We start from the raw sequence: 14,346 nt of genomic DNA, 5'->3' as shown, positions 1-14,346 counted from the left end.
GCCCAGCTCTTCCGCTGTGGCCAGAGCTCCCTCTGTTGTCTTGGTGTTTATTGCTACTTTCATCACATAGAAGAAACTATGTGGGAGAAACTTGAAACTCATTCTTGTCTGGGGTTTTATAGAAGACAAAGCAGGAAAGAGTTTAGGGTTGTGTATATGTGTGGATTTTGTTTGTTTGTTAGTTGTTATAGTGTTTTTATATTATTATTTTAAATAATCCCATCTGGTTCAATTTGGTTTTGCTTTAATGGTCAACCCTCCATCTTTGAGGTGATTTCTGTTACCTCACCAGATATTTTCCTCAGCATCTGGTACACACAACTAAATAATATGTACAAAAATTACCTTGCATCTGGACTTGGTGAAAATGTGGTAGATATTCCTTAGTGCAGTGTTCCCTCGTGCCTGGGGTGGTACATTCTTCAAATTGCAATTTGTTTAGGCTAGCACCATTGTATTACTTATATAGGAGTTCCAAAAACATAACATTCAGATTGTGGCTGCGGGAACAAAATGCTATTTGTAAGCATAGCAAAGCTAAGCTTCTTACAAAATAAAAAGGAAGGGGAAAATGCATCTTCATACTGTCCAATAAATAGGAGATGATTGGTGAGAGGGACGCACATTGACAGGGTTCAGGAGTAAGACAATCTGATGATACATGGTGTATCTCCTACTTCTTTTAAGGTGTCTTATTGTGTGATCTTCCTATGTACTTCAAGACCAGATATCCTAATGTTCAACAGCTGTATCTGAAGGACAGATTTTTCGGAAAAACTTCAGATCCCATTTAAGCATAACTAAAGCTGGTTAGACAGAAAAGAGGTGGCGGCTTTTATCAGAGTGATTAAAATGTAGAAGTTTATTTTTTGTCTACCATGTATAGAACACTAGTCATTTTAGATATTTTTCCAAAAATATAAAATGAGAAGTTGACTGAGAGTGTCTTGGTCAGAAGGGCACGTGAGAGTGTTCTCACGTGCTCTTCTGCTTGCCTTTGTGTCTTGAAAAGGGTTGTGTTTCTCTGGATGTCCTTTCCCTTGCACCAGAGTTTTGCACTGAAAGCAATTCCTTCAAAAATGTCTGACCCTAATTATGTCTGGCAGTTGGGAACACATTAAAAATATTTTGAAAATTGGCTTTTTATTTTGGTGTCTTAATTGGAGGGATGTCTGTAAGCATTGGTTTTCTCATCAATGAATTGAAGCACAATATGGATATCATTTTGCTTTAATATTTGAATGTTTATAAAGTACTTTGGGATCTTGTTAGTGGCTTTTGAGTAATAACATTAATATTGGATGTACGTTGAATAATTTATCTTTAAAGATAAAAGGAGCTAAATGGATGCAAAAGACAAATCAAATTAATTAGGTATACTATTTCTTTTCCAGTGAACAAACACAAGCCCTGGATTGAGACATCGTACCATGGAATCATAACTGAAAACAACGACACTGTAATTTTGGATCCTCCCCTTGTTGCTTTGGATAAAGATGCACCTGTTCCCTTTGCAGGTAGGAACATACATTAATAGCAGCATTTGAGCTTATGGATTGCATTATGAAGTTATTAGCATTGGTAAGGAATGAATTTGCGATATAGAGATAACATAATCTGAAGGACATGTTTAGAGACTGTATCTGAGTACTCAGGACTCGACCATTAGTCAATAGACCTTGAAATGAGGTGTCTTTTATAATGAATGTGTCTGCTCATTTATTGTGAAGCAGAAGTGATTATAAACAGCATAATACAGCAGGCTTCCACTGTCAACATTATTTTAATGAAAATACAAAAATTATATAATTAAATTTGAATTTGCTTTTATAGAAATGAATCATTATAATTGCCTAAAATACATAGTTAATTTCACTTAGTAATAACAGCCCCTGCTTTGTTTTTTCCTATTCTGCTTGCTGGCTATGGACCACCTATGTGACAAATATTTAAAGTTTCTCAAATCTTATGTTACTGTGTTAGTACTTTATAAATGTCAAGACTTGGACAGAAAACTTAATGGAGGTTTTGAAGATTTTTGCTCAGATTGCTGTATGATAGATGTACGTCTATAGAAGTTTTTATTTGTACTAAATCTATTTTTCCTGATACTTATTCTGAACCCCATTTTAATATCAAGATTGGTTTGTCACTATGGTGCCCCATGGGTCTTGGTTGCACAGAATGCTTTTCTTCCTCAACTGTATATGCACTGGGGATGTTGAGCAGAGAGGACTCAGTTAAATTTAGTCAGAGGTAAAAGCTTCAAATAGCATATACATATGATTACAGCAACCTCAGCATGAAACACTTTTGTCTGCTGATCAGTTCCTATGGCATCGAGTTACTTGCTAATATTTGGAGGCATAATCAGTGTCCATTCAGGGATAAGTAAACCGCCTCTAACTGGGAGATACTAATTGTAATCAGAGCAGGTGTACTTCATACAAAGATGCTCAGGATAAGGTGTCCTTACTCAGTTACTAGTTTTTGAAAGAAAGAAAAGAAAACAAAAGAAAAAAGTAGTTGTTTCCAAATTATTTTTTTTTTAATGCATTCATCAAGAAGCAACTATATGTTAAAACAAACAAAAAGCGTGGAATAAGACTTGGAATGATAAACAGTTATCCGTAATGTATTTGAGTACACTTTTTTCTTATAATGGTAACTTTCACATCCATGTACAATTCATTCTTCCAAATGTTTGTGGAAAACAGTAACGTAAACTTAGATGAAGTTGCTAAACTAAACCTATCTGTAAAAGCTTCAGGTACAGTTATTTAGGAATGAAGATCGATTCCTAGTGAAAAGGAATTTTCATTTTTCAGGGATTTTTCTATTACTATGAATGTTCCATCTCATATTTGCTTCTTTTACTTGCATTCCCTTGGGATCCTTACAGGGATGTTAATCATGTATGCTGTTTCCACTGATACTTTTACAAACCATTTGCTGACTGGGGATTTGCTAGCTTGATTATTTCCTTCAGTTTTTACCTTGGGACAATCAACATGTTTTTCATGAATTAGTGATTTACTCTTCTTGTAGAAAATCATCCTTTGAAATACTGAACTTGCACAGACAGAATGGCTTTTGTGATAAAGGTTACATTAGACAGTAGTTTTAATTTAGTTTCTTCATTTATTGATTTGAATTATTTATATTTTAAGAAGTACTATGGGATCTAGGAGGGAAAATACTTGGTGTGTATTCCCTGATATTAATAGTTCATTTCCAGGTAATATTGTACATTTGGCCTCACGATCTGCAATCCAGACATAAGATTATAATACTAATTGAATCCTTAATTCCCTTGAAGGGCCTGGATTCCCTACCTGTTTGGAAAAACCTCTTTGTCCTTTTTTAAAGACTCTTGGCTTTTAAAATTATTGGAGTAACTACTTATTTCTGTTTTAAATTTCTGCTTTAATATCATGTAATTTTATTTGGCTTCATAATATCATTAATTTTACTATAGGTCTTTATAGAAAAATCAATTTGTGTAATGTATTTAGTAGGAGAAAACTGAAAATAGATACAGCTACAACATTAACAATATTCAGTAGCTGTACATTTAATAGTATTGTAATGTGGAATTTCTTCTATGGCCATATTTTGTTTAAGTGTGGAAAACTTATTCTACACTATAATATATCAGTCTTCAATTATACCAGAGAATCAGAGCTCCAGCATTTCCTTTCCCATCACCCTATTAATATTTTCAGTATTTTGTCCAACTATTGTAGAAAAAAAATTTAAATGCATAGCCTTTTGAAAGATTTTCCAGAATTTTTTTTTTTTAATGGGCCCAGATTCAAGAATACGTCAGGACAGTTTCTGACCTGTGCTTAGATATCTACTTAGATCTCCTTGAACAAGTTATATTAAAACTAAATGTACATGGTTTCTTCCTCCGGAACTACAGCCGCTGCAATAGTTTACTGGCAGATGGTTGGCTGTTTCATCAGTATTTGTGTTAGCTTATAGAAGTAGACGTTTTTTTTATAATATCAGTGTGTATTTGACTTTAAAAAAATCCACAAAACCAAACAACAAAAGAACCCCTCCAACAAACCAAAACAAAAACCAAACCCGAAACCAAACAAAAAAAGCCCAACCCAACTGCTATATATCCTTTCAGTTTTGATATGGGCATAAGACCCGTAGAAACAAAATTGAACTAACAGCAGAAAGAAAACTTTCAAGTTAACCCCCAGGTTGATGTTGCTAGGGAATGCCTGTATAGCTACGTAGCTAGATGTTATGTGGGCAGTGCCATCTTTCTACTTTTCTTAATTTTTTCCTTTTTAAGTGCTCGTCTTCCATCATTGACAGGCTGAGGAAAATTTACAGGGTTTATAATTGAAAAGGGTGACAGGTCACGGTAGGTGAAATGCATATTTATTTCATACATTTATTTACTAATTTATACCTATTTATTCCATATTTATTTCTATATCTTGCTAGTGAGGGGGTAGTCCTTTTGGAACCATGCTTAACTTGTGGAAGTAAGGGTAGGTAGTCCTTATGTTTATGGCCAAGGCAAGGAGAGCTTCAAAAGGGAGGTGCATTAGTGTCAAGCCAGAAAGTATGTCATGTCAAAATGAGCGTGCTGGGCCATGCATTGGAGACTATAAACCTCACAGAGTTTTAGTGTCCAAATTGTCTGCATTATGCTTTATAAAACAAAGTTAGTATTGAGGTCTGGGATAACTGTAGATAGGCTAGCACTGTGGTCTCTAGGATTATAATGATGACAAGATGTGCACTAGATGATAGCAGATACCAGCAGATAATGAGATTGCACTGTTCTTTCCATGCAGGAAAGCACAGGTCTGCTGTACAGCCTTAGCTTAAAGGAGCCAGGAAGGGCTGTTTGTGAAAGCTGTGAGTTCAGCAAGAGGAGCCTGGGAGTGGTGCAGGTTTTCCAGCTCTGAGCTGTGTATTATCAGGGATGCTTTCAGCAACATACAGATCACCTTGCTCCTGTTGATTGCCCTGGTGCACAGGTCGTTAATGCATTTCATATTATTCACCTGAGCAAATAATCTTTCACCTAATAACTACTTTGTTACTAAGCACAAAAGCAGAACTAAGCTATGAAGATACATTTGGTATTCATCAATGATTCTTATCTGCCCTCAATGCTTTGATTTGTTTTCTATACCCATTCTCATGTTCGCATTTTTTTTACTTTAAATGTTAGTTGTGGCATAGACCTACTCTAAACTATAAACAATATTTTTGTTTTCTCTTCTCGAAACTTTAGCATTGTTCCTTATACCTGTGCCTTTTTTCCTTTTCATGGCTACTGAGGTCTTTTATTAACTGTCTTGTCAACCCCTTCTAGTAGTACACACATTATGGTTCACGTCAAACCCCTATTCATGGAGTGGTCACAAGAGAAAATGACTATAATCTACACTTTTTTTCTCACCTCTGTCTAATGTTTAAAATCAAGGGTGATGACAGGAGAAAAAGGAATCTTCTGTGCAGTTACCCTCTCAACAGGTCTGTGTTTCCAGGGAGGGCTAACGAGAGACTAACAGGACTAAATGCGCCTGTGAAAATACTGGCTGTCAAAGGTGATCAGCCTATTTCATAACTGGAGCATGAAGACTTTCACAAGATTGCAATGAATGGTCTTTGGTGTCTCTTTATCTTAGGAATTTATTGTGAATCGTGTAATAATTGGAGTATATGTAAAATCATGGTTCTTAAAAATATCATGGTATGAACATATTGACTTTCTCTTTTTCATGCAAGTACATTTTCAGACTCCTAGTTTTGAAGGAAAGCTTGAAAATGCCATCACAAATGGCTAAGTGCAAGAAGTAATGTGAGTAGTTTTCCAAACTTCAGTTTTTCAAGTCCTGACCTGAAAGGGATTTTCACACACTAGTGTTGAGATACAACTGGTCTATAAAATAACGAGACTCACCACAGCAGCCTGGAGCCTTTTGCAGGGTATCACAGAAAAAACAAAACAAAACAAAACCCAAAACAAAACCAAAAAACATGAAGAAACTGCAAGTCCTGTGGAAATAGATTATGCCTTCCATCCTTCTCTTCAAACAGTATTGTGTAGGTGCAGGCTTACTTATCTAATTTAGGGAAATCTATTAGAGGAATGTCTCTTTAAAAAAATATAATAAAATCCACCCAAAAGAAGGAATGTAACTAATTAGACTTGCACCAACCTGCAGGGTCAGCCATACAACAGTCAGCTATCACACACTGGTTATGAGGCTGGAAATCACAGCAAGGATTTGACTTTCAGGCTTAGGAGTGGTTTGGCTAGAAACAAGGTGAGATCAACTGAATCAATTTGACAATGTTCTGTTTCTGTGACAGCAAGAAGCCCTCACAAAATGATGTAGGATTTTGGAAGGCTATTTGGAAAGGACATCTGTCTGCATTTTAATAACAGCAACTCTGTTTCATCAGCAATGTTGTGCAAAAATAGATCTGAAAGGAACTTGAGGATGTCTCCAGTCCATCCTCCTGCCCAAGGCAGGACCCATTATACCTATGTCATTCCTGATAAATAGTTTTCTGTCCTAATCTTAAAGATCTACAGTGACAGAGATGCAACAGCTTCCCTGGGCAATCTATTCCACGCTTCACCATACTCACTGTTTTTCATGATGCTTAACCTGAACTTTCTGTACCACAATTTTAGCCCATTAGTTTTTGTCCTATCCACCATGGCTAGGCAGAGCAGGTTATTCCCATTCTTTTTTGCAGCAACAGCCTTTTATGTTTCTCCCTAAAACTACTGTGAGCATCTTAAACAGCACGGGGGCGGGGGGGGCTTCGGCTATCCATTGTGTTACTGATGCAGACATGAAGCAGAGAAATAGGAGGTAGCTTTCAGAACAATGAGGTGAATGCCCTCTTCACCTTGAAGGTGAAGAGCCTAACTCTTCACTGTGTCACCGTTATTAGGCGGGTACACTTGCATTTGAGTGCAATGTGTCACACCAAGGTTAAGCTGGATAATTTTACCACAGTGAGTTGGGCCCATTAAGTCTTAAGCTGCTTTTATGCTCTTGATAGATTTACAGGTAGCCTTTTTTAAAAAGGTTAGATGTGTGTCTTCTTGGCTCCACACAGACAGGTACTCTGCATCTCGGAAGCAGTCTAAGATGCAGTTGCAAATCAGACTTGCTTTGCAGATGGATTCCCAGTCTCTGACTACATTTTGGCTGTGCTAAAACCACTGTAAAGGATAAGGAGACAATAAAACCAGCCAAGAAGGATGTCTGAATATTCACTAAACTACAAGCTGCACCCACAAACTCTCCCACATCATCTTCGTTATTTTAGCAGTTCAGAGGAACGTGTATTCTCAGCTGCACCACAGCAAATCCAGTAGCTGTCAGTCCACTCACACCCATTTCTCTGCTTCAAACTCTGAAGCTGTTTATCCTTCTTGTTTGTTTGTTTTTATTGATAAGCAGTGGCATTAATAACAGAAACAATCTTTTTGGTACAACATTAAAAATATGGAGATTATTTTTCAAATTGTGACTCTGAATAGTATCGTTTTTAACTCACTGTCAGCCAGAGTTAAAACATGCTGTCAGTTTATGATGTCCAGAATTCATCAGTGTTAAATATTTCTGTGAAAATGATGCATGATCAAAAAATCTGAACTGTAAGTGAAGCCATGGAGTATTGCAGTTGTTTATAACAAATCACCTGCTGATTTTTTAAACTTCTATTTTTGAAGTTTACATTTCTTAATGTAGCTTAATTAGTTAAGAATGTAGGCTTTGAAGGCAAAAAAACCCCTCTTCATGGTGATCATAACCTAAGGTAGAATAAAAGATCGGCAATAGCACAGTCGATTCCAGAGGTGCTGGCTTTCACCTAAGGGATGCTGCTCGTCGGCCAGTAAAGTTCGAGTGATAAATGTTCGGGCTTCAGATTAAGAATGCACCAAAAAAATCACTCTGACAGTGACCTCTGTTGGTTAGTCCCTGAACTTCAGCGATGAGGGGTTTGAGGGTTTGTTGGTTTTGGTTTGTTTTTGGTTTTTTTGGTTTTTTGGTTCTTGAAGTTTTTGCCAATTAAGTTTGATTGCTTTTCTTAGTCATTTTGACAGCAGTGAAATAAAAGTAGGCAACATTAATGTCTCGAAAGAAGACTAAAGGTTCAAGAACTCAGACTGTTCTAATAGAGCTTTTAGTGCTGCTGAGTGGGCTGTCATTGCAGGAGGAAGCGGGTAGGAAGAAAATTAGACTTTAATGCATGGACAGTGAATGTCAGTTGCTTCTGGCAGACAAAAACAGTAATGAATGAGAACATTGAGATAAACTTTATTACACCTAAATACACTAAATTACTTGAAGCCAGAAAGAAGCAAGTAAAGTAACTGACTAATTATGGTTTGATGATATTCACTTTGGCTTTTAGACTACTTATGGAAAATATTGAATATTGAAAATGTGAAATAAATTGGAACAGTTTTGAATAGTTTTCTTTATAAATAAGACTTGATCTTTGGGAAAATTGGGGCAGGATATTACTGTGGATATGCAAACTTACACATGAGGACAGGGACAGAATCTGGCATTCTGTTGTGCTGAAGTATCATACTAAATGACTACTTAATTAAAAAACTGTTTAATTAAAACAGTTTATAACTGAAGTTACCAGGAAAATAGTGTCAGTTGTTAAACTTCTGGGCTGTTCAGAACACTAGAGATAAACCTAAATGGGAAGTACTGGAATTGCTAAGCCTATAGGTCCCAAAATTGGTAGCTGCTATTATGCTCTAACTATGGGTGTAGATTTTGTGTCGCACACCTTCTTTGAAACTAATGAAGCCTTGCTGTATGGGTACCATTACATTTAATAAAAAATTACAAACTTTAACCACTTATTAATGTTGTCATCAGAACTCGGACTGGTGATAGCTAGATAATCCAGTGAAACAAAGCTTTCTTAAAAAAAAAAAAAAAAAAGAAAACACCAATGTATAGAATTGTTCCATTCAAAGTAGCAAAGATCTGTGCCAAATTCAAATGGAATTGAGTTGATATTGTAGGAATTATTGTTCTCCAGCAGCCTCTGTCCGTGGCACCATTTTCTTGGGCCTTCCTGCTAGTCTGCTAAAAACCTTCAGCTTCACCTGTAAGATCCTCCTTGTTATAAAAGATAGGAATGCAATATAGAGTCATTGACAATTCTGGAAAACAATTGTTTCATTTGAACCGAACCCACCATCAAACAGAAAAACCCAATGAAACAAAATGCAATAATGTAGAAATGATAAAATCTTTTTCTTAACCAGATGAAATTAATTCATGCAAATTTTATAGGAAATTCAAAAAAATAACAGTCCATGCTTCCCCATTTTATTCTTTGAAATTATACTGCTAGTCATAAGAATGTTATGTTTTTGACCTTAAAAATATTTCACTTTTTGTAAGAATTGGTCATGAATTTTAATGCAAGCTTTTTTCTTCAGTGGTCGTTGAAGGTGAACAATGAATTTTACTTTTACTTGCAAAGCTAAGTATCTATCCGGGAACAATCACATTTTTTCTAAATGCTTTTGCTAATGCTTCAATTATGAAATTTCAAAGCTTGTTCTAAATATTACTTGTATATTTAAAAAAAAAACTTATATGACTATTAGAAAGTTAAATGAAAGCATCAATAAATGTTTTTGATTAATCAACAATTCTTAATTGATAAAAATCTTTGCACTGTATCTCAACAAGCTCTGGTGAAGGTAATACAGGCGACGTAAAGCATTGCTAATAAAGACCTTTTTAGAGACATTTTCAAGATGGCAAATCTTGACTCAGTAGAACTAAACTCGGTGATACTGTAGTAATTTGTCCCATGTGCTGACTGTCCATCATGTAAGGACATAGCTGCATAGAATAACACCAAGCAATGTGATTATCCAGTTATATGCATGTATATTTTACACTGTGAACAATGTACCCGAATCTGCAGTTGAAATATGAAGTAATTTAGTTTCAATGAACTACGTCTGTTACTTTTTTATTTTCAGCAAAATATTTTAAAAGCTGCAGAAAGTAATTTATTTTGTTGAGGTACTGTTTTAACAGATTTTTTTTCTGCAGTGGAATGTTTTGGAGTGAATTAAGACTGTAACTTGCTTTTGAGATGTAATTTTTGCTACACACTTCAGTAGTTCTCTAAAATCAGTGATGTTTCCTCAGCTATGAGTTTAAATGCTGAATGTTACAGGAAGGACAGCATCGTAGGATGTACATAGTATTTTCCCTTCTAAGATGTTAGGTGACTTCAAGCATTTTAAAATGGGTCTTTTGTGATCTGAGTACACTCCTAAATTCACATAACAAATTCGTCAGCAAACTTAAAATTTTATTTAAGGGTAGAATTACTATTTGGTAGTAGCAGTCTCATGCTGATTTGCAGCATGTGTGTAATTCAGGTAAAAATAGTTGCCTCCGAACCCTCTGTTTTGGGGTAAAAAGGATGAGGAATAATTCTCTTACGATGGTGTGAGTGATACGTTAAGGGCTGCCTTAAGTTTGAACACACTCATATCTTAAAATTAGTGCCTGCCCAATATGTGTAAGCAGGTAAAAATTGTAACAAAACCCTGCCATAGTTAGACGGCTTTGTTATTATACTTGCAGTGAATATCATAATTGCTTAAGTTTTTACAATTTCAGGTACAAATAAGCTTTTTTTAACATTTATTGATATAAATTGAATTATTTGAATAATGATGTCAGCAAGCATAACTCAAAGGCATGAAGCTGGACAGTGAAGAGGTTGAAACAAACAAGAATGATACCCCTGTTACATGATATGATACCCCTTTTCTTCTTGTTGTATAGTTTGGTTCTCTTCATTACTTGGTATTCAAGAAGTAGTAAACTTGACCTGTCCATTTTTGCTTGCAAGGGTATGTCAACCTGGGAATTCAAAATCTGCGGCCATCTTTACTTGCAGTACTACAATAACATAAAGGACTCTCAGAGGGAGGGCTAAAAGAAGTAGTGTGAGGACCCAAGTGAAGGAATAAATAACTATCCTGAGTCAAATAGTACAACTTCCACTCTTCACACTTTCCTTCCATGGTCTGTCCATTAATTCAATTACATCCATCTCCTTCACATAAATATTTCCATCTTTGTGTGTCTTCCTATGTTGTCATATTCTTAGGTGGATGATGAATTTAGCAAAAAATCATTTGTAAAGGCATGAAGCATTATTTATGCAGACTTAGAAAAATCATTTATAATACCATGAAGTGTTAGGAACATAACAAGTGGACTTGGAATTTTCACCACTTAGAAGTTTTGTGCAACAAAATTGGCACTTTTTGCTTTAAAAATAAAATCAATAGGCTAAGTTAGTTGGGAAAATGTCATGTTAAAATCTATTCCTCAGAATGGAACTACTTGAGTTAATGTAAGGTAACAGGGACACTTCGTTTGCTTGAAATGGTTTCTAAATGTTAAAAACATTCTAAAAGAACAGCCTAAATAAGGTAATTATTTAATCTTTAATGTTCCTTTTGCTTATTGGTCAGCAATTCTCTTATGGAAAGAATAGTTGAGTAACCCCACTTTCCTTTAAACTTGCTACTTTCCACTCAGCTGAAAAAAAGTTGTTTTTCTGGACTAGAATAAATTCTCTCAATAGCCTGTAAGTGCTGTTGCTCTCTTTGCTTGCTAGGGCAGCCTAAAAAATGCATGTGATACTACTTTTATGAAGCAAGAGGGGGAAGGAGAATATAAAGAATTCAAACTCTGGACAGGTGCTTTGGGGCATCGATTTTCTACTCAATTCTCCTGCTTCTGGCTGTGTGAAATGGATCAAACCAATTTGTTGTCTTGGCCTAGGGTTTCCTCCACTGTCCTTTTTTCTGTGTGTTTAGACTAAAAAAAAAAAAAATCTTCTAAGTGCTTTTATCTCAATGACTATGCTGCACTGAACACAGTCTCCTTGTACAACACCAAGCACAAGGAGGATTTGCTGTCTTCAGCTGCCACTATTTTCTGTTCCATAACCTTTTTTGATATAGGTGTGTAGTATGTTTGTAGTAGATGCAACAATTAGATTAGTGTGGATGTTGAACCTGAGCTAACAATCCTGCTAGAGATATACAGCAATATGGTTACAGAGCTCTGTCTCCATGGCTGTCAGGCCAGCTGCCAACTGGTAAGGCAGATGCGTTACTGAGACATTGCAGAGTTAGAGATGAGACATGAAGAGAAAGGATTGGCAAATAGTGGAGTGGGGAAATGAGGGGGGGAAATGTGTTCTTACAAAAGGGTTGAAGACTGTTGATACAGGATGCATTGTGTAGACATGTTTAAGTTTTGTTATTTCTCAAAATTAAAAAATAATTTCTTGAGTGTTTAGTTTTGGGGTTCTGTTTTGTGAAGAAGAAATTAAATGTGTCCTGTTCTTTACTGAAAATGTGGAATAGGCTAGATATGCTTGTCATTGAATAGATCTGTATTTGTTCTTGGCCATTATAGATTTAATATCAAGAGATAAAATATCCAATTATTTATGATGAAAACACAACACATGATGTAAAAAACCAAGTATTTTCTTAATCATGTTACATGCATAGAGAAATGCCACTGGGATGTTGTGAATGGTACTGATCCCACTGAGATACAGTGAGGCAGCAAGGAGAAGTTGAGAGAAATATTGTAAGAATTTGCTGGGTTTTCTAAGGACAACAACAGGGCTAATATAACATCTAGGTTTTGCTGGGCTTTCATTCCACTGGAATTTTGTTATAGCAGGCTTCAAGGGACTTAAAAAAATTAATTGCCTACTTTTTCAGATATCTGCTAATCCAGAGAGGCTGGATGGCTTTGATGTAGCTACAGCATGTAGAAATACCAGACATAGTCAAGTACATCTGATAGGTTCAGTAGTCAGGATCCTTATTTCAGCTGTTACACAATCACCTTTACTGTTCATGAGCTGGGCATGAGCAGGAGCTTGGCAGAAAGGAGGTGCGAGTTGCCTTTTTTTCCTAAATGACTAGCCTCTATTATTTATTGTGGTTTGCATCTTGCATTTACTGTCTGTATAAAAGATGCTTCAAGTTGGTTTAGAAAACAAAATAAATTCTTCTCTCATTAGGTATTCTGCTACACAAAATATATACCCATTTCATTCAGATAATTGGCCTTTGCCGGTAAAATATAGTAGATAACTAGACTCTCGAGGTGAGATCTGACTTACTCTTGTACTATTTTTGTATTTTGAGGCTTTGTTTCTTTGTAGGCTGTTCTGTTTATTCCACCTTTCCTGAATGAAATAAATTCTGTAACTGCACTGTGCAAATTTAGTACAACATGAAATTCAAGGAACAGAGACAAAATGGAAGTCAACTCATGTCCATAGTAATCACAATTTAGCCATAATTTGCAAAATAGAACCTAAATGTTAATCCACAGAAACAAATGGGCCTCCTTTTTATACAAAAGTCATCAGAGTGAGTCTGGTCAGGGGGCTGCAGCACTTGCTCATGAGGAGAGGCTGGGGGAACTGGGCTTGTTCAGCCTGGAGAATAGACAATTCAGGGGGAACAAAGCAGTAGCGCCCTGGCACCTATGACAAGGGGACTGAGAAGACGGAGCCAGGCTCTTCATGGTGGGAGGAGGAGAGACGACAGATAGGAATTGAAATAAGAGGGGTTCAGACTGCACATAAGGCAGAACTTTTTCACCAGGACAGTCAAAGATTGGATCAGGATGCTTAGGGAGACTGAGCCACCTCCATCCTTAGAGGTTTTCAAGACCCAACTGGATAGAGCCCTGAGTAACCCGAGTTCATAGCTGCCCCTGCTTTGAGCAGGACATCGGCCCAGAGAACTTCTGAGGTCCCCTCCAGCCTGAATTCTCCTGTGATCCTGTGATTTTATGATGTTTGGATGTTTCTTTCAGAAATTAAATTGCTAAAGAGGGAGCGGGTGGAAGACACATGAGCTTGTTGTAATGCTATATTAGAAAGATAGTATGCTTGCTTTCTGTAGCTTTGAAGAGGATGCCTGTGTTGGCAATAAGGCCACTTGATAAGGGAAAGGAAACAGAGGATCTCCGTAGCAGTGACCTGGCTGAAGTCAGCTAGCAATGTTTTTTACCTGCATATTTATTCTCAACTGAATCAGAGAGGAGACCAGGCTTCACTGTTTAGTGCAAGCCTTACTTTTTGTATTGGAGTGATACTTTTATTTCAAAATAAATTACTTTTAAAAAGGATACTTAGCTTTTTATATAAACTATTGTTTTCACTCTTAAATACTATGGCTATATAGAATACACACAAAAATGGAGGCCTACAAAATATTAGTTATAA

General features: G+C 36.2%; 1 protein-coding gene across 1 annotated transcript in view; it reads left to right on the top strand.

Moving 5' to 3' along the window:
- Positions 1–602: 602 nt before the first annotated feature.
- Positions 603–14,346, top strand: part of CLSTN2 (calsyntenin 2) — a 231,590-nt gene continuing 217,846 nt past the window's right edge. The window contains exons 1-2 of the mRNA XM_075509125.1: positions 603–609; positions 1,395–1,517. Of these exons, the coding sequence (XP_075365240.1) occupies positions 603–609; positions 1,395–1,517 (130 nt within the window). The remainder of the gene's footprint in view (positions 610–1,394; positions 1,518–14,346) is intronic.

Source organism: Mycteria americana, chromosome 7 (genome assembly GCF_035582795.1).
Source record: "Mycteria americana isolate JAX WOST 10 ecotype Jacksonville Zoo and Gardens chromosome 7, USCA_MyAme_1.0, whole genome shotgun sequence".
Lineage (NCBI taxonomy): Eukaryota > Metazoa > Chordata > Aves > Ciconiiformes > Ciconiidae > Mycteria > Mycteria americana.
Note: the sequence above shows the minus strand (reverse complement) of the source record. Positions and strands in the feature narration are given on the sequence as shown.